Source organism: Mus pahari, chromosome 11, assembly GCF_900095145.1.
Source record: "Mus pahari chromosome 11, PAHARI_EIJ_v1.1, whole genome shotgun sequence".
In the NCBI taxonomy this organism is placed as follows: domain Eukaryota; kingdom Metazoa; phylum Chordata; class Mammalia; order Rodentia; family Muridae; genus Mus; species Mus pahari.
Window position 1 is genome coordinate 58,813,098 of NC_034600.1, and position 20,850 is coordinate 58,833,947.

At 44.9% G+C, this 20,850-nt stretch overlaps 1 protein-coding gene across 5 annotated transcripts in view; it reads right to left on the reverse strand.

Moving 5' to 3' along the window:
* Positions 1–9,186: 9,186 nt before the first annotated feature.
* Pdzd2 (PDZ domain containing 2) overlaps positions 9,187–20,850 on the reverse strand; it is a 369,377-nt gene continuing 357,713 nt past the window's right edge. For all 5 annotated transcript variants that reach the window (XM_029544119.1, XM_029544118.1, XM_029544117.1 and 2 more), the window contains 5 exons: positions 20,657–20,774; positions 17,545–17,646; positions 16,754–17,024; positions 14,995–15,129; positions 9,187–11,726 (listed from right to left, as the gene is read on the reverse strand). In XM_029544119.1, the coding sequence (XP_029399979.1) occupies positions 11,563–11,726; positions 14,995–15,129; positions 16,754–17,024; positions 17,545–17,646; positions 20,657–20,774 (790 nt within the window). In that variant the 3' untranslated portion in view covers positions 9,187–11,562. The remainder of the gene's footprint in view (positions 11,727–14,994; positions 15,130–16,753; positions 17,025–17,544; positions 17,647–20,656; positions 20,775–20,850) is intronic.

The following is a 20,850-nucleotide window of genomic DNA, read 5'->3' on the forward strand; positions in this document are numbered from 1 at the left end:
CTCTCCCCTCTCCCCTCTCCCCTCTCTTTTCTCTTCTCTCTTTCTTGTTTTTGAGACAGGGTTACTCTGTGTAGCTCCGGCTGTCCTGGAACTCACTTTGTAGATCAGGCTGGCCTTGAACTGGAGATATCTTCCTTCCTCTACCTCTTGAGTGCTGGCATTAAAGGGGTATGCCACTAGTGCCCGGCTATACTGACATTTTTTATTTGGTGAAACTTTTACTGTTTGCCTTTTGCAGGATTTTAGAAGTAAAGTAATAGGAAGAATAGATGTCTGTGACCGACTTGCTTAGACAGTGGTACATAGGCATTGGGGCGGGGGGGTCTGGCCTACACCTCTGTGTGTATTTCAGGATGGTGTTTACACTTGACTCAGCCTGTGAGTGGCTCCAGTACCAGAAGAGAAACTTCTACATCAGAAACTGTTGCTTATATGTCTGGCTGTCTCTCTGTTTCTGTGTATCTAACTCATCTCATCATTATCTCATCTCAATCTCTTTTCCTGTCTCGATGTCTTCGAACTCACTCTGAAGACCGGCTGGCCTTGAACTCACAGAGATCCTCCCACCTCTGCCTCCCAAATTTTGGGATTAAAGGATTGCTCCACCATGTCTGGCAGGAGCCTCTTCAAAGCATGATGGTTCTTTAGTGGACATCATTATTCTATGTGCTAGGACTAGTATTTCCTTCTGTTCATGTCACAGTTAAAAGCTGTTATCCCAAGATGGCAGCAGCAGTGGATTTTTATAATAAGGTCTGTGTGGGTGTTTGTTGTATCTGAGAATGAACAGTTACTATTTTCTTTTGGCTTTAACATGCAGTGTTTAATAGATGAGATTTCTGTTAAAAAACAAAACAAAACAAAAATAAACCTGAACCCTGCAGTGGTATATCAGAAGTGGTGTGAAGACATTGTCTGTGCCTGCGAAGTCCTTGTGACACCTCACTCCTCATCTGCAGAGGATGATCATCCCAGTTTCACGTCTCGTAGCTCTTGAAGCTTTGATCCCAGAGTGACTGAGGAAATGGATGGCATCCAGTTATAGGGTTTCATTTCTTACTTGGGAACCAGGAGGGGGCTGTTTTTTTCTTTTAGACAACCAGAGCTGTAGATATGCAAAAAGTTCTTCAGGCAGTGTAGAGGATATGCTGGTGTAATTTATTTAAATGATGGAGATATGAGAAATTAGCTTTTTAGAGGAAGCATAAATATGTTAAAGGGCCAACGATACTACCACTCTGAGGCGGAATTGACTTCTGATTTATTCCATCATTAGGCCATTTTGTTATTTGTGGGCATATGTTTTGTTTTTTAAAATTATTTGTTTTTAAGTACACTGATTTAGTTGCACATGTGTCTGCGTGATGATGTCGATCCCCTGGAACTGGAGGTACAGACAGGTAAGCTGCCATGTGGGTGCTTGGAGTTGAACCCCAGGTTCTCTTCACCGCCGAGCCGTCTCAGGCCCCAGGAGGGTATAGAACTGTAAGTGCCTTCACGTTCACCACTCAAGAAGGAAGCATGGGTCTAGTGAGTGGTACCCTTCAGCCTATTGATCCCAGGGTTCATGTCTGCCTGCATGGCCAGCCTTGCCCCAGCAGCCTGGGAAATGTGAGTCGTGCGTTTGTGTGAGATCTTTATGAAGTTCATTTAACTCACAAATGTGTGGCCTCTCCATTGTGTATGGCTAGAGCTATTGCTAGTTAGAGCGCACTGTCCTTTCGTCTTGTTAAGATTGACTGGCAGAGTGTCTTGTCTTAACCTTGCAAGTCCTTCAGGGAGCTGTGGGTGCTAACACAGTTGCGTTGTGCGCACACTCTCAGCCTAACTTGGGTGTGCATTTACACTCAGTGGAGAGACACCAAGTACCGCTGAAGTGTAGCATGGTTAAAGTAGCAAACAGTGTCTTTTCGAGTGGTTCCATTGTACAGCTTAGCTCCCAACCGTGGATACTGAGGTTCCTCTCCTGCACTTGGTTATTCACAGAAATGGACTGCATGGAAGAATAAACACTGGAAATGACAAATGAAGTTCCGCTGGTTTCTAAGTCTGTGCTGACTTAGCAGCATCATGGATGTTGACCTCTGCACTCGTTACACAGACGGCATCATCAGTGTCGGCTTCTGAATAGCTCGGGTGGCAGAACTAGCAATCCGTTACTGTCTGATGTCTTTATTGGTGGTTTGCATTTTTGTTCCTCACTCATATTTTGGTTTTTTTTTGTTTGTTTGTTTTAAAGATTTATTTATTTAATATATGTAAGTACACTATAGCTGTGGCGTCAGATCTTGTTACGGATAGTTATGAGCCACCATGTGGTTGCTGGGATTTGAACTCTGGACCTTCGGAAGAGCGGTTGGGTACTCTTACCCACTGAACCATCTCACCAGCCCTCACTCATATTTTGTAATGAGCCTTATTACGTATTCATTTACCAGGATTTAACCCTGTGCTTGCGATATGGTTGTTTTTTTTTCTCAGTCTTCAGTGTTTTCTCTTTACTATCAGGGAGGAATGACATGCAGTGCTTGAATATGGAACTGGTGGAATTGTTTCTTTTGGAACTGAACGTTATGTATATCATGTATATGAATGTTTTACTTGCCTGTGTGTCTATACCATGTGTGTGCCTGGTGCCACAGAGGCCAGAAGACAACTTTGTGCCTTCTGGGACATGGAGTTGCAGATGGTTGTGAGTCGCCGTGTAGGTACAGCGAATAGAGCTTGGGTCCTCTGCAAGAGCAGTGAATGCTCTTAATCTGAGCTATCTCTGGACCTAATGAGTGGAAAACTTAATTGTCATACTGAAGATATTTGCCTGGTGGTCAGATTATAGATTAGTTACTCTTTTTCAGGAGATATGATTAATAAATGGAAAAACCAAATACAGGTTATGGACACACCTACATATGAATATTTTATTAAAAGTAAGGTTAAAATGCAAAAAACATAGGTTAATGAATTCAAGCAGATATACTTACAGCTTGTTATTTGGGTCGCGAGACAGCCTTGGAAGATGCTATTCAGGGTTTCCCCCCAATTCCAGCCTTCCCAATCCAGGCGTGTCTTTGATTTCCCTTTTTCTACTCAGGTCTTTCATTTCTTTTAAATCTGTAGGTTCTTTCTGAATGCTTCCCATTCTTTTCTTGAAAAACGCTTGTTCATGACGCTGGAACGTTTGTCCTATGGAGTCGCTTAAGTTCAGACTTTTCTGATTGCATTTTGCGTGGTATAACTTAAACGTGCTTTGATTTTTTTTTTTTCTTTTTTCTTTTTTAAATCAGGAACTGGGACTTGACTCTGGAGGGTGTCCAGGGTTTAGTTTCCTTATGTCAGTGAGACTGTTTCTAGTGGTGATGTATACTTCCATAAGGAGATACATACATACTACCTTTGTGACATTATCCACCTGGTAATGACTTCCCATTCTGGTTTCTGGTTGTCTTCCTCTGCACTTTCCCCTTCCCACATAAAGGCTTGTCCCTATTCTTGGTTCCCTCTCTCTTTTGAGACAGGGCTGCCTTGAAACTCAGTGTATAGCCTGGGTGTCCTGCCTCAGCCTCCTGAATGCTGTTGAGCCTCTGTCCCCAGATAATCCTGGTGTTTATTGGGATTGTGGAGTGGTTGTATTCTAAGTCTTACCATGTCATCTTTATTCCCTAGAAGGTTTATTACAGGAAGATTATCTCCATTACCTTCCTGCACACTTCACAGAGGAAAGGTAGGATGCATTCTTAGAGCTGACTTGCCTATTTCCAAGGAAGAGTTGGTTTCCTGATACTGTCTAAAGAATTTATGGCATGAGAAGCTGGAGAGATGGCTCGACTGTTGAGAGTGCTTGCAGAAGACCAGAGTTTGGTTCATAGAACCCATATCGGGTGCTCGCTTACAACTAACTATAGCTTTGGGGGATCCAGTGCCCTCTTCTGGATTCCATGACCGCTGCACACACAACGAACATAAAAGCTAGTTGTTTATAGCTGTGTACCTATAGTTTTATTTATTTATATATATATATATATATATATATATTTGTTTAATAGCTGTATGTATACATCATATAGTGCACTAGACATATGTTCTGTTATCCACATTAATACTCAAATTTCCTATCTTTGAACAATTCTCTTCAAAGAGCTTTTTAAAAAACATTTTCTGAGGGACTGGATAGATGGTTTGGCAGTTAAGATCACTAGATGCTCTTCCAGAGGACCCAGGTTCAATTCCTATCACCTACATAGCAGCTCACCACTGTGTGTAACTCCAGTTCCAGGGGACCTGACATCCTTACATAGACATACCTGCAGGCAAAACACTAATGCACATAAAAATAAAAAGAAATTAAAAAGAAAACGTTTTCTGCCTGGATGAATACAATTCTCTTTGTTTGTGTGTGTGTGTGTGTGTGTGTGAGAGAGAGAGAGAGAGAGAGAGAGAGAGAGAGAGAGAGAAGGAGAAAGAATGAGAACACCTTTCAAGAGTTGCTTCTTCCACCTTGGGTTTTGGGGATCAAAATCAGGTAAGCTGACTTTAGAGGCAAATGTTGCCGCCCCCAGAGCCATCTCTCCAACCTGGATCTTCAGATTTATTTACACAGTTCCAGTCATCTTTTGATGACCTCTTGGTGTGGCAAGAGATTCTAGATTTACTTTGTACATTCCTACCCCATACATGGAATCATCAACTTCTCCAGCGAGCCAGGGATTCTTTTCCCATGAACTAGTGTTTCAGGGCTACACTTTGTTCTCACTCCGTGTACTGCTACTGAGAGTACTGCTTTTAGAGAAAAAAAACATTTGAATGTGTGTTTTTATGTATAAAGACAAAGTTCTGGAGATGGTGGTGGCTGTACACTTAGATACACTTAATGTTACTGAACTGTACCCTTCTAACATTTTATGTATTCTACTGTATTGACCAACAATTTTTAAAAGTACTTCATGAATTTCTGTTGATGCTTCAGATTCACATGAAGAGCTGTGAGGTTTCTCTTGGTCTTGTCCATATCAACAATCTAGTTGTCAAGATTAGTGGTGAGCAAATTAAAATACTATACATTCCTTTGCTTTTTCTCTTTACACTCCCGACAGACATCCTTAAGCAGAGTCTGTTTATTGGCAGTCCTGGAATGGAACCCGAGACCTTGTATGTGCTGGTGAAGCGCTGTGTGACTGAGCTGTGCCGCAGTGTATCCAGCTTCACTTTTGGTAACTACTGCATCTGCATCGTCAGAGCAGCACTCCTGTGCCCTAACCACGCCTCTCTTTGAATCTTTGGTACTCCCTCCTCAGGTGCATACACTCACTGCTCCTCAGGAACCATTCTTGTTCCTGCCTACTCACGGCTCCTTAGAAGAGTGCTTCTCAACCTGCCTACTGCTGCAACCTTCTGACATACGTTTCTTCAGAATACAGTCATGACCTCCAGTTAGAACTTCCCCTTGCTAATCATAACGAATTTTGCTACTGTTGTGAATTGTAGTGTAAATATCTGCTGTGTGACCCCTATGAAAGGGTGGTTTGCGTTAACTCACAGGTTTGTGAACAGTGCACTGTCCCAGAGCTTCCTCTGTCGAATTTGTGAGAATGTAATCCCAGGTGTTTGTGTGCAGAGCAGCGTCTGTGGCCTTTTACTTAGAAGTCGGTTTGGTTAAAATTCTTCAGTTACATTTTGGTGTCTTTTGTTTTTGTTTTTTTGAGTAGCTTCTGAATGCCCTTTTCGGTATAAAGCATTCTTCTCAAACCCTGGTAATTGTGATATTCTCTCCCTTGAGAATGTATTCTTTGTCTGGATGCCTTCTGGATAGTTCTCCCAGTGTTACTACAGAGTGTTCTGGTTCTGGCTGAAAGTGGTACATTCTTTTAATTGGTGTCTCAAAAATTTTTTTTCGGGCTGGTGAGATGGCTCAGTGGGTAAGAGCACCTGACTGCTCTTCCGAAGGTCCAGAGTTCAAATCCCAGCAACCACATGGTGGCTCATAACCATCCATAACAAGATCTGACTCCCTCTTCTGGAGTGTCTGNACCACATGGTGGCTCATAACCATCCATAACAAGATCTGACTCCCTCTTCTGGAGTGTCTGAAGACAGCTACAGTGTACTTACATTAAATAAATAAATAAATCTTTAAAAAAAATTTTTTTTTTCTCCTTCATTTCAGGCAAGTTGGTTTTTAGTATTCCACAGTCCTGCCATGCATCTTCTCTTCCTTCCGTGTGTCGGTATGTGGATTTATATGTGTGCAGGTGTGTGGAGGACATGCTGATGTAGGGTGTCTTCCTCAATCATTCCTTACCATGTATGTTGACGCTAGGTCTTCCACTTGAGCCCAGAGCTTGCCAGTGTGACTGCTGTAACCATGTTTGTGGCTCTCCCTCAGGTTCTTCACTGTTGATTTTCTGTCAGTTGCTAGATATTTCCCCATTTGCTCTCTCAGCTTCCTAAGGTACTGGTTTATCTCTTCATTAGGAATGGGTGTTTCTAAATGACTCCTTTGACTTCCTCTGCTGAGTTGTGTATGGGCTTGTTATTTTTTTAATGTGTGTGTTTGTCATTCTCAGGAACTTTTGGTGTCTCATTGGTCTGAGGTAGGTATGGGCTAGTCAGTGAGCCCCTCCCCCACGTTTCCATGTCTTCAGAGCTGTGATTACAGATATGTGCCATACCTGCTTCTTAAATGGATTCTGAACCCACATAAGCACAAGCTCTCTACAGTTTTCTACACAGGCTGTTACCGTGCAGCCTGGGCTGGCCTTGCCCTTGCAGTGAGTGACGAGCCTCCTGCCTCTGCCTCCCAAGTGCTGCGGTTACAGGTTTGTGTCACTGTGCCTGGCTTTTCTCCTGAGTAAATATTGGACTTGTAGATATTTCTAGTTTCATGTGGTCAGTCTTGGTTTATGCCATTTTTCTCAATGCATTTGAGTTCATTTTGAGGTTTAGAGTCACAGTTCTTTTCCTGGGCATATCTCTCACGTGTGCTTCTGTTGTCTCCAGGGATTGTATTTGCACCTTGTGCTTTTTATGACTTTGCTCAGGATTTAATGGACTTTAACTTCTCTCTTATCAACGTGAATTCTTGTTCTTCTAAAGAATAAAGATGGAGAGCATTTGCCTCTGGGTCTGCCTTTACCTGAACTCTTACTCATTGTGGGTTTCTTGTTGTCCAATTTATCGATTGATTGATTGTTTCTCGAGACAGGGTTTCTCTGTAGACCAGCCCTGGCTGTCCTGAAACTAGCTCTGTAATCCAGGCTGGCCTTGAACTGCCTCTGCCTCTTAGTGCTGGGATTAAAGGCTGTTTGTTTTTTTTTTTTGTTTTTTGTTTTTTTTTTTGGTTTTTCGAGACAGGGTTCTCTGTGTAGCCCTGGCTGTCCTGGAACTCACTCTGTAGACCAGGCTGGCCTCGAACTCAGAAATCTGCCTGCCTCTGCCTCCCGAGTGCTGGGATTAAAGGTGTGTACCACCACACCTTTTTGACACAGGCTGTCCCCCGCATTATGCATGTTCTTCAGAATGACTCCTGATCCCTGTGCTTCCACTGCCTGTCACCACACCCAATTGGTTTAAATCTCAAATGACACCTCCCACCCCCCAGGCTTATATATTCTGAAGGCTTGGCTGCCATTGTGGACCTTTAGTAGGGTCATGTACCCACAGTGGAATTTTGGGGCCTGTTTCTCTAATCTTTCTTCCTAGATACCAGAGCTGTCATCCTTGGCCATCATATGTGCTGCCGCAGAACTGAGATGATGGAGCCAAGTGACTTGTAAATTTGCTTTCTCAGATGTTTACCAGTTGTGTGTATGTCCATTTTATTTTTCTTCCCTACATACATTCCTATTGCTGAATTTATTTAGTAAAATTCGAGTTCTGAGCCTACCATGTGCCCAGGACTAGAGCCTTTGTAGCTTGTTGATCTGCATACTAGCTGACTCATGGCATGTCACACGGATTGGGAGGAAGGACCAGGAACAGTACAGAGTGATAGTGATCTGCATACTAGCTGACTCATGGCATGTCACACGGATTGGGAGGAAGGACCGGGAACGGTACAGATGGTGACTGTAGCCTTTCTGGGCTAGGTGATAGGCTGCATCTTACCTGGTGGCTTCATGTCAACTCACTCCTTGTTACCTCTCTGACATGGTTAAACTGGCCACCCCCTGCAGCTTCCCCTCTCCACTGTCCTGAGGCATGATGGGGATTCCAGTTGAGCACATCCTGTTTCAAGTCTATAGCTTTCTCCAAGTGAAGGTTTTGTTTTGTTTTGTTTTTTTGCCATTTTTTTTCCCCTGGAACCTTTAACTTCCTGCTACGTGTGCCTTTTCTTATTTAGAAAGATGTCCTGCATCGTTTTCTTTAGTTTGGTCATAGATCTTACTATATATGTTGATACAATTTTCCAAATTCATAAGATAGGCTTATTTTTTTTCCATGCTGTATCATAACTAGTTTCTCTCGTTTATTTCAGTGGGCTTCAGAGGGATTTACACCAGTAAGCATTCTGATAAGGCAATCTGAACCTTACTTTGAGAATGTTTACTCTTTATTTTAAAAAATCATGTGCATTGGTGTTTTACCTACATGCATATCTGTGTGAGGGTGTTGATCCTCTGGAACGGACAGTTTTGGGTTTCCATGTGGGTGTTGGGATTTGAACCCAGGTCCTCTGGAAGAGCAGCCAATGGTGCTCTCCAGCCCCAAGAATGTATATTCTTGCCTCCTTTTTAGGGTCTGTTTCTTTGAGATGCAGAGACTCAATAAAGAAAATGGGTTTTTTATTTCACCCTGTGAAATAGAAGCCCAGAGCAAGTATGCAAGTATGGGGTTTCCTCTGAGGAAAAGAAAGCTTGTGAACAATGAGGAAAAACTGGCAAACAATTGCTTAGTGGCAGAGGGTGAATGGATCAGGCTTGAAGGTGAGAAAGCTGCAGTTGCTAGTGTTGTTAAAGATGTAGTGAGAAGTGCCCCGGAATCTGCGAGCCAGATGGAACCAGATGTTAGAGGTGTGCTGCTTTGATGCGGTCAGACGTGTGTGTGTGTGTGTGTGTGTGTGTGTGTGTGTGTGTGTGTGTAGGCATAGGCGAGCAGCTAGAGAGACCCTTGCCTCTTACCTGTGTAGGTGATATGGTACAGCTCGTTAAGAAACGTCTTGGTATTACTCATCGCACAACAATGAGACAAAGCCAAGTAGTAAGCAGTGTTTATTTTTTGAAAATTATTTTAAAAAATTGTTTACAGAGATGTGGATTTACATAACTTGGCAACATTTTTTAAATGTACAGGCCATTTCATATTATTGCACTTACTCTTTTAATATATAAGGCATTTTATTTTACATAAATAAAGAATAATGTATAATGTACAGGTGTGGTGCCAACTAAAGTCAACCCTACAATGCAATGCGGTATGTGCGGGAGGGTGGGAATGAGCCTTCACGGAATTCTTACAACTACGGTTTGTATGTTAGAACACAGCTTACCTCATAGCTTACTGTGAATGACTGACCACTTACAAAGAAAGGAAAAGGGTTAGAACAATACCATTAGTGTTCACTGCAGGAAGTGTGGGGATTTATTAGACTAATTAGCAACACTAGTCATGCCTGGAACACTGAACACAAATAAATAGCTTTCTATCTCAGGGTCAGAGACGGGCTAGCTCTTGCTTCTTCCCTTACATTCCCAGTTAGCTGGGAAGACCTGGAAAGATCCAGTCCAAATGCCTGGTGACTTAATAGTAAGCCAGAGGTCCTCCGTGTACTCTTCAGATCGGAGCTTTGGGGACACTTGGAAAGAGATCATTGCTCCCGAAGGTCCTGTCTGCTCACAAAGGACTTAATAGGCATGACTGTAAAGGAGTAGAGGCAAAAAGGAAAGAAAAAAAAATGGTTTTCCGTGCTGACTTCAAATTAATCATTCAGGTAAGAAACTGACCCGGAGACTTAAACAACCACCTAGCATGCACCTTGCACTGACGTCTTAGAGAGTCCTACTTGTAACTGTAAGGAAGAGTAGATGCTAAACCAGGTTTTTCTAGCTAACTCCTGGACTGTAGTTTTGTGAGACCTGTTGGAAACCGAGCTAGTTATTTTGCGCCCACCCGCGAGGCCCTCTCTGGGTCTCCTTTACAGACTGCCAGCAGGATGGGGCTCAGATGACGATGTACAAAGGCAACAGCAGCTCAAGCACCTTGGCAGTCTTAGACCCAGCTGTTAACGAGATCAGCGAGACCGTGGCATTGCGCATGCGGGATTCGCAAATGCAGTTTCCACCCTAGACCCCAGGACCCAGCACTGGGTGGCACCACCTGAGGATGGGATGGTGAATACTAGATAGTCCTTTTCCTTGAGAATGACTCACCCTGTTTTTCCATTGTCCTTGTTTGGTAAGTGAAGCTGGCGAGGCTTTGGGATTTAAGAAAAGTATGGTCAGTGCGAAGGGAGAAAAGCCAGCTTGTGAGAGAAAGGGCTCCGGAGAGGTTCGCGGCAGCCGGAGGAGTTTCACAAGCAGCTTGAGTCAGAATGGTCTGGGGGACCCCGGTTTTGGCAAGAGAAAGAATTTGCAAAACAGGAAAAAACAAAATAGCAAGAAGCTGAGCCACCACAGAGCTCTGTCAGGGAAGAGAACTGGACTGCAAACTATGCTTCTTTAGGTCTGGAGGGGGAAAAGGAGAAAAACTAACAAGAAAATTTCCCCGAGAGGATGCGAAGACCCTCCTGACCGCAGAATGCCCACGTTTGCAATCTGAGGGATTTAACTCTCAAATTCCTTTACGGTGGTGGGAGCATATGTGTGGAAACGGAAAAAACGCCGACAACTTTGCCTGCTTATGTGTTGACCAGTCTTGAAGTCGACCATGTACTCAAGTTTGAAAACTAGATGCAAGGTGCTTTTCAAGCTAGGACTTCCTCCTCCCGAGCAGGGAAGCTCACAGCTCTTTATTGCAATTCACCAGAACTGTCGCTCTGTAACAGCCTTATGACTTACACTCTGAAACAGAAAACCATCCGAACTTCCTAGTTCTCATCATACATTACGTTCATTAAAAAATAGCACTTTTTAAAATTGTCATCTTTTTCACTGTTGGGTAATTCCTGAGCTCTGCCTAACAATTAGGTCATAAATTCATTTTCTTTAAGTCTCATTTTCCTTTTTCAAGGTAACATACGTAGACCCCATAGCTCTGCCTTCCACTGCATGTACCTAAAAGCACTATATCATTTACTTACAAAATTATATAAATCTACATACATAAATCTTTTTAGCTGGGGCATTTGTGTCAGCCTCTGGTCCCCACTCACCAGGACTGATGCTGGGAGAGGTGATAACAGAGATTCGAAGGTGCAGCTAGGTGTTCCAGATGAAGAGCACTCAGCTCCCCATCCGAGGCACTGAACGAAATGATGCCCTCCCAGCCCTGACAGTCCAGGTAGGTGGTTCCCAGAGTTCGGGCTTCATATAAAAGTACAATCACGGATATCTGTCTAAGCTGTTTGTCAATTTAAGAACCCGTCATTCTGAGAAAGAACTGAATCTAGGGGAGGAGATTCCCTGTAAAAATTCACGAATCTCTGTGCTTTCTAATCACTAACTGCACAGGCCCTTCTGGAACAGACTTCATAATGTTCCAGGCATCGAAGTGCACCAGCCCAACCAAGGGCTTCCCGTTAATAGCAAGGATCTCATCACCCGCTTCTATTGTTCCAGCTTGTTCTGCCGCGCCACCTGTCAGAACAGATACAGAATGAACTGTTAACGCCTCCATCTTTAAAAATGCCAACTACAAGTTTAAATGAGAAATACTTTTCAATGATATCCCTGTAGTCTTAGGATAGGGGACGATTTTCCTTTTAGGACATTCATTCTCTATCCAGTTACTTTGTATTATTTAACCTAGAGCAGTCCCTCCCAATATAAACAAGTCCCAAGTCCACAATACACAAAGGGAAGACTATGTATGTATACTAAAGAACCACAAGTTACGAGTTTTGCTACCAGATCGCTGCTGTCATGGGTCACACGCAGGTTCCAGGGAAGGGCTTGTCGCAGGGCTCTGTTCTACCTCCAGCTCATCCCCACCCAACTGAAACTGATGTCTGACTATGAAGGGACAGATTTATGAACTGGCGGACAAAGGTCTGACCCCCTCACATGGATGCACCAGGAGGGCTCATGATGTTGGCCCCTGTTCTTCCTGAAGATGTCTACTATTTGATTGAAAAAGTAGTCGCTGTTCATTAAGTATCATGAGAGACACAACGGATAAGGATTCTAAATTCTGCTGGATTCGGCTAGAGTAGCATTTACCAGCCAGCATGTTATAAAACTAAGCGGGTCCTGCCACTCAAACATGACTCATTCGCAGCCTCTGTGATAGTGGTATAATGTCTGTGTACTCAAACAGTGAAATCGCTTTAAAACCAGGAGCAAATACACAGAGTTGGTCAAAGGAAACCAGAAACTAACACACCAACAAGCATCCAGCAAGCTCATAGAAACAGTGTCATCCAAATGTCAGCTCGGGCTGGGTCAGGCTCATCGGGTCATGGGGACTGTGGTGACAGCTTTACTTCTATCCAGAGCTTCCCACATTTCATATTCCAGCTTTGTGGAAGTTAGAGTACATCTATGAGCTTTCAGAAGTTAAGCGCTCCTCTTTCCTTCCTGCTATCATGTACAGACCTTGGAAGAACATGTTACCCACAGAAAAGATGAACTGGAAAAGGTAGAGGGGAGGGAAAAGTAACTTTCTTAGAAATCTCAGGTCTCAAAAAGCTGAGCAGATGCGTATTTCTGAAAGCCATCTTAGGTATTCAGAACTGGCAAGATAGCTCAGTGGGTAAAGGCAAAAGACTTGATTCCTAAAGTTTGTGTCCTGACTGCCACTGAGCGCAGCACAGACAGGAGACAATTAAAAGGTCAAGAAGCTGGAGAGATGACTTGGCAGATAAGAGTGCTATTGCTCCTCTAGAGGACCTGGGTTCAGACCCAACTTCACTTCCCAGCACCCATATCGGGTGGCTTATGACAGTCATTCCAACATCTGGGCTCTCTGGGCAATTGCACTTGCATGGTGTATACATGCAAATACATTTTTAGAATCCAAAAAAGTGATATTTGTGTTCCTGTGATTACAGTTGATTACAAAACCTGGTGAAGAGTTTGTAACAACCTGTCTTGGATACTATTGTAAGCTACCAAGCAAGCTGTCTTGCTTCTCATTCCCTGTCAGGGCATAGCCACTTTTGGCAGCCCACAGAGTCAGGAAGTGCTCAGGCCCTGCCTGCCCTTGGGTGGGCCTGTAAGCTTCAGTTCTGATTGGACATTTCTGAGCCACACGCTACTGTGGGCTTTGTTTCTCCTTTCCACAGAGATTTGGTTTGGTTTTGTTTTCAGACACGGTCTTACTATGTAGTTCTGCCTGGCCTAACCTCCCTGTATAAAGCCCAGGCTGGTCTCAGACTTGCCACAGTCCTGCCCCTGTCTCCTGAGTGCTGGGACTGCAGGCATGAGCCACTATGCCCAGCTGCAGAGGTTTTACAACTGTCTGCCTAAGACGTGAAAAATTTATTGTTCTCATGTATTTGGCAGAGACTGAGGACAGAATGGAACTAGAACGAGATGTGACAGATTACAGGTTCAGGGAAGGACCGGGGATGGACTTGGTTTGGGAAGGTAGATCTTTCAGAGATGGTCTTGGGATGACGGTTCTATTTACTGAGAAATCCTACAACACACTGGTTCGATAGCTTAGGCCAGAATCCGCTGCTTATCCTTGGTCCTGTGGGTTCTTAGGGTGCACAAGCTGGTGGTTTTGGCCTCTTCCCTATTTTATTTTTTTTTTTAAAGCACAGCTCATATTAACATTGAGTCTGGAGTGGAGAGATGTTTCAGAGTAGCTATATAATTACAGAGAGAGATCCCAAGTTCAGAAACATGATCAAAGCAGATCAGAGAGGCAAGAGCAGCTGGATCTCTATGAGTTCCAGGCCAAGCAAGGGCACATGGTGAGACCCTGTCTGAAACACACACACACACACACACACACACACACACACACACACACACACACACACACACACAATTAGTCTTAAGAGAACAATCTCAATCTCATGTCTTGATACCTTATATCCTCTAACCATAAATGAGTTTTGGGGGGCTGGAGAGATGGCTCAGCAGTTAAGAACACTGGCTGTTCTTCCAGAGAACCCTGGGCTCAATTCCTAGCACCCACATGTCAGCTTATAACTGTAACTCCAGCTCCAGGGGATCTAACATCCTCATACAGGCAAAACACCATTGCACATTAAACAAATACATCTGACCTCTGTGTGAGTTTCAGATCTATTTATTTATGTGCTGATATCAGCCATATAATTACATGATTTCCATTTGTTTAGGCACCTGAACACTGTAAAGGCTTTCCCTGGTGGTGGTGGTGGTATAGCTCAGTGGATGAACACGTGTGAGGACCAGAGTTTGGGTCTCCAGAACCCACATGTGCGAATCACCTATAATCCCAGCATGCTGAAGTGAAGGGCTCCCAACTGGCAAGCACCCAGAAATTCTGCCACGGGAATAAAGTGGAGAGCAATCAAGGAAGATCCTTGATCTCAACGTTGGGCCATCACACGTGTAGGCATGTGAACATGCATGTACATATGCATACCATACCAAAAAAAAATCTTCTAGCCCAAACAATTTCCCAAGATCATAAAAATGAAAACTTGAGGTTCATGAAGAAACCATCCAACACCATTTCCCCCCTTCCCTTGCAATCTAGTATATGAAATCACTGGACTCCGGGTTGACAGTAAGCGCTCCTGCTGGGATAGCTGACCATACTGCTCCCCTGGGAACCTACCTGGGCCTTGGGAGCTTTAACACAGGCAGAACACAACTCAAGACTATGCATCCACAAAAGCCTGCCAATTTTGGAAGTCCATCTAGTGCTCATACAGGAGGGATGGGTTCTCGTGGCGCTGTACTTTACCTTGGTACACCCTTTTAATTACCAGCGGCCCGTCTCCAGCTATGGATGATTTTCCTCCGTCCAGGCTCAACCCCAGCCCAGCAGAGGTTTTCAGCACTTCCACACACAGAGCATCATGAGCAGCTCCGTTTCTCCCTGTGGCAAGGATGTATGCTTGTCAAGATAAAAACAAACAACAACAACAACAAAACAATGGGCTGTCTGTTCATCATGGTCACCTGTCCAGTGCCCCTCAAATGCACTGCCTCTGTACACCCTGGACTCTGGTCATCCCCGAGTCTTATCTGCTGGCAAGTGTTTATAACCTTTGATCCCAACATCAGGGTTGACCTCCCAGACAGAAGGGAAGCCTGGCTGTGTCCTACTGGGCTTGCTTTCCGTGCATCCCTGCAAGTAAGGAGAATGCTCAGGCTGAGGTGCCAGGAGACAAACTGCCCTTGTCAAGCCTTGAATTCTGGTAGCACACATCCTGGTAAGGATGGAAGTCACACTCAAATTTGATTTCCTGCCAATCCTGGCTACCATAGCAACAGAATGTCACCATCTGCTATTGAAAGCCAAGGCACTGGAGTGTGTGGGTCATGAGAGACTGTCATAATTGATTGGGAAGCTCCCTGGCACGGGGTGGGGCTTCCTTCCTTCCTTGCCCTATGCCCTTTGTGCTCCTGAGAGGATGCCTTGAATCCCCGGGGCATGGTTGCCTCCCTCGCATTGGCATCCTTCATTGGCATCTGGCTCTTGTGTGGGGAGAACGTTTCCATGGTGATATTGGCTCTACGGCTTGTTTGGAAAGGCCAGGCTGGGGACTGAATAGAAATTGCACACTTGCCTTTTAGCTCCCCTTAAGTCTGTACTATGGAGTTGAATGGAAAGGTGTACTTAGCTGCTTGGAAGGCAGGAAAGGAACCATGAATGAATGAAACTGCCTACCTAATACAATCCTTAGGATTACAGTTGAACCAACATCACCACCAGATCCTTACTACAGTTTAAAGCCAATCCACATGGTCTGAAAGACATTTGCTACTATTGGGAGTGGTATAATTTTTTTTTTTTTTAGTGGAGTGTCTTGCTGTTAAAAAGGGGAAAGGAAGCATTCACAGTGGTTAGCAACTTGGGCTCTCTCCTGTAACCCCGACAGCATTGCTAGAAATATCCATGTCTGCTTCAGTTGAGCAGGGGACTTTCTGGTCATCGGGGTTTTTTAAACAGCTTCCTGGGTGCCTCCACTGCCGTTAGGCCCACATCAGACACCTGTCTGCAGCCTGGCAAAGTGCAACTGCAGAAGGATAATCTCGGCTATGGAGAGCTCAGGCCACTGGGCAGAGGCATTCAGCCACCCCGGACTGTACAAAGGCCCTCCTGCCTTGAACTGTGGGCTGCCTGCCAGGGCAGTGGAAGGGGCTGCAGAGGGAGCCTGCAGGGAGCCTGGGCTTGGGAGAGAACTAGTACTTAGTGTGGGTGTTCACAGGGGAGTCCATCCCGAGCCCCTTCTAAGCTCTTGGCACAGAAAGTCTGCAGTCTCTATTTGCAAACACAAAAAACACTTCATTTTCTTATATTCTGCTAAAACAGGAAACAGAAATCTTGATGTTTCTCAAGGACATGCCTTGCTCAGAAACCTCTTTTCACACCAAATCCCATTACAAAAGCTGTTTTATTCATAGCCTGTTTTATCTTGCTAGTACACTGTAGTCCTGGTACAGTCTTTATCAATCAGCTGCTCACGCCCTGCTCACTATCAGTGGATAAAACTCACCAGCTCCAGGCTCCATCGGCAAGGTCCTTCTGGGGAACGGAGCCTTCCCATTGGCTGAGGGAGGCTCCTGCCGGAACGGGGGCCCGGGCTGGTCATTCCCTTTCTTGATAATCACGAGGGCGTGTTTGTGCAGCTCTGCCTGGTGCAGAACCTTCGAGACCTCACTGTGAGCTAAGCCAGCTAAGGAGGTGCCATTGAGGGAGAGAAGGAAGTCCCCTCGGCTCACAGTCCCTTCCTGAGAAGCCACACCCTGAGAAAACACCCTGTGGACCTAGGACAGAAAGGAAAAGAGAAGGGATTCATCCATGGCTCTGGTAACTGTCAGTGAGAGATGAGAGTAACTGCAGATCTACGGTCATGGCAGGCCTCCTAGTCAGAAAGCACTGGCTTGGTCACTGTTCAGTGTGCAGAGCGCACTAACAAGTCGGCAGCACATAACCGCTCCTCTGTTACCTCCACAGGGTAACAGCAAGAGAGACAGAGGCTTGCCCGGTGAATGTGGCCAAGTGGTTTCAAAGTGCTACTGCTTGCAAGTATGGACACTTGACTCTCCTTCCCCGTGCTTAAACGTAAATGACCACAATGGAGGTAATTATGCTGACAAGTGCATCTGCTCTCCATGCCACATTAGCTGTCTATAAAAACACTCATCTTCGACAGTGGAGATACTATATACTGCCCTCCTCATGCTCTGATGTTCATGGGGCTAACAGGGAACAAAACTCGGCCATCTCTCTTGTGTCCCCATCAAATTCTGCTGCCTACACTGGGATGCCCCGAGAGCGGCTTACCATGACTGATTTTGGCTCCACGTCTGCCCCTCCTGCCACACTGAATCCCAGACCCGAGCCTTCTTTTTTATTCAAGACTATGAAGCAAATGTCTTCTTTATTCTAGTGAAGAGAAACAGACAATTTATTCTTGAGAAACTCTTAAGCTAAGTCCCCATGGAGATGCTTGACACGGACTCTTAGTAATTCTCGATTTAACCCGGAAACACGGAGGAGTCCAGCTCAGCCTTCGTGTATTTCTGTATTTGCCCCATGTGGGCTTATGTACAAGGTACTTTTTAAAAGATTTACTTATTTTATTCATGACTACACTGTAGCTGTCTTCAGACACACCAGAAGAGTGGCATCAGATCCCATTACAGATGATTGTGAGCCACCATGTGGTTGCAGGGAATTGAACTCAGGACCTCTGGAAGAACAGCCAGTGCTCTTAACCACCGAGCCATCTCTCTAGCCCATGCACAAGGCAGTTATCTATCTTGCAGTTGTGGGACCTGGGAATGAGGACAGAGGCAGCCGCTTTCCTGGGTCCCCAAGTTTCTAAGCCATCTGAGGAAAGTCACTGCCTTTCCAGATTTGACCACATGGCATGCCTCTGCTGTGTAGGGCGCTCTTTGTGCCATACTTCTCTATCACACGCCCAAGTTTTGGAAGGAGTGTCCTGTCCATCAGGCATCCCAGTGCTGTACCAAATTTCTCGGGCAAAATCAAGCCTCCTCCTCAGCCGCTGGCACACTTGTTTCCCCAAATGCAACTCTCCCCCTCCAGAAATTAACTTAAATAAATGGAAATTTTGATGGCTGTATGCCTGTTTTAAGGTACACTGTCAGCCTCTCAGCATCTGACTACCTTCCAGGAGATGCACAAAAGACCTTCACTAAGCCACACGCTCCTGTGCGTGTTTAGAGAGCCTCGTTGTGGTCTGCCTCTCCTTTCCGTCCACCCGTCTGGATGACTGAAGGTGCCCAGGCTTCATGACTTACCAACAGAACTAAACGCCCCTCCATTAGGTTTTCTGATCAGCTGACCCCACGGGTGGTTTTCTGCTTTCTTTTCTCTTAACAAATCAGTCCTTGGAGATTATCATTAGCTTTCTCCAGTAACAGTGTGCTTCTGATCATCCAGAAGCCATTGATAGTTACTTCGCGATAAAGCAAGCAGTATTGAACTTGTTGCTGAATCATGTCTAAAATGGGGTGACGTCAGATTCCGGACCACTTAACCAGTTGCGTCTAATCTTCTATTTCAAGATATCCCCCCCTGGTTGATGCTTCGAAGCAAGACAGTCTAATGTTATGTAACCCTAGAAAGCTACAAATGTCCTAGAACACTAAGAATGTTCTAGTCTCATATGGTTGACAGTTTGACCCACTTTATGACTACCAGCTAATCAACTGTACCTGCAGATAACTCAGGAACCCAACTGTGGAAACACTGGTGTATTAAACACGGCTGTAGCGATGCCTTTACCCTGCCTCTTCACTCTTACCTGTGTCGTAGAAACCCACGTTTGCTAGAATGCCTGCCTAGCATGCACAAAGCTTTGGGTTCAAACCCCAAGACTACATGAAACCAGGCACGATAGCACACTCTGTAATCCTAGTCCTTGGAAGATGGAAACAAGATTATACCATAATTAAAAAAATCTATTTCCGGTTTTCAAAAAAGGTCAGGAGTAAACAATCACTCTTGGGAACATAGCAGGTTTGAGGCCACCCTGGACTTAGGCATACAGCCATCAAAATTTCCATTTATTTAAGTTAATTTCTGGGGGGGGGGTACATTTGGGGAAACAAGTGTGCCAGCGGCTGAGGAGGTGGCTTGATTTTGCCCAAGAAATTTGGTACAGCACTGGGATGCCTGATGGACAGGGCATTCCTTCCAAAACTTGGGCGTGTGATAGTCAGAAAAGCAGGCTGGATTTTGTCCCCTTTCAACTTTCAGGGTACACACCAGAAGGCCACAGGCCACTGGTTTGTGCCATTCTGGTTTGAGCTGCACCATACTCTCTGGGGAGAGCAGAGAAACGCAGCACAAAGATAGCAGGATAGGGCTAGCTTTGCGCTCCCTGCTTTCTCAAATCGACTGAAAACAAAAGACAGGAAAAGAAACCCGAGTTCTAATGCAAGCAGGAATGGTCCCCGACGCCTAACTGCACACTTGTTCGGGGTATCGAGCTAATAGCGGTGCCTGGCATTCTGTCTCCGCTATAGTTCTGAGAATGCACATTTTATGTATGTGTCTGGTGGAGGTTTTTTTTTTTTTTTTGCTCCTTGTATGTTTTATCTGTTCTGACACCTTTGGAGAAAAGAGACCCCCCAGAAAGAATGAGACTATGTCCCAAAGTGAGCCTGTGGCCTGTGACACATGCCTGCTACTGAAGGAGAGTGTAAGGGTGTCCTGACTGTACCAGTGGGCTGGGAATATGAAGGGAGTGTGAACCGATAGGTATCTGTTTCCCGTCTCCACCCTAACTCCATCTCCTCACCATCCAGGGCAATGAGATGGTAAGGCTGCAGCTTAACAGAGAAACTTCAAATGGTACCCAGGAGGATGCAGGGTGTGTGTGTGTATGGGAACAGTATTTGTAAACATAATGTAAACCTTAGTATCTCATCACTCATTCCTATTTGCCTTGTTCTCAACAATATTCATCTGTCGCGGTTCAATTTCTTACTGTCCCCCGAGGAATATTCTAGATGGGAACCCATGGTCTCTGTTGTTACTACTGTTCACTGTCACATATGGTCCATTTAAATTCTGAATCTTTTTGACCTTATAGACTGGGGTTTAGGCACTCTTAAACTCTGGGACATAAGCAGGGTTCTAACAGTGTGAGCCTTTCACCAGCAGGTGGCACCGCTTGCTAGTTTATGTCAACACTGAAAGGGACATTGGTTCACCAGCATTCAGCATTTCCTTTGTAAACTCTGGGCTCCTTGGATAGAACTAGGCTGGTGAATGGTTGCTGCAGCGACACCAATCCAACATTTCCCACCGCAGCAAGGGCCAGCTGTGCAAGCTGGTGGCAGTGCATGGAGCAATGATTGAGCCCAGCACCTGCCCCTCCCCCACTGCACCCACATTCCTCAGTTTTGTGTACCCCACTCACCTCTGATTGTGCCTTCGCTTCCTGAATGAGAGGGAGGATGGGGGATTTTGACCCCACTAATGATAAAACGGCCTGTAATCTCTGCTGGTACCCCGCCGAGGCAAGGAGTTGATCCAAACTAAGTAAAAAAAAAAAAAAAAAAAAAAAAAAAAAAAAAAAAAAAAAAAAAAAAAAAAGGACAGAGATTAAACAAA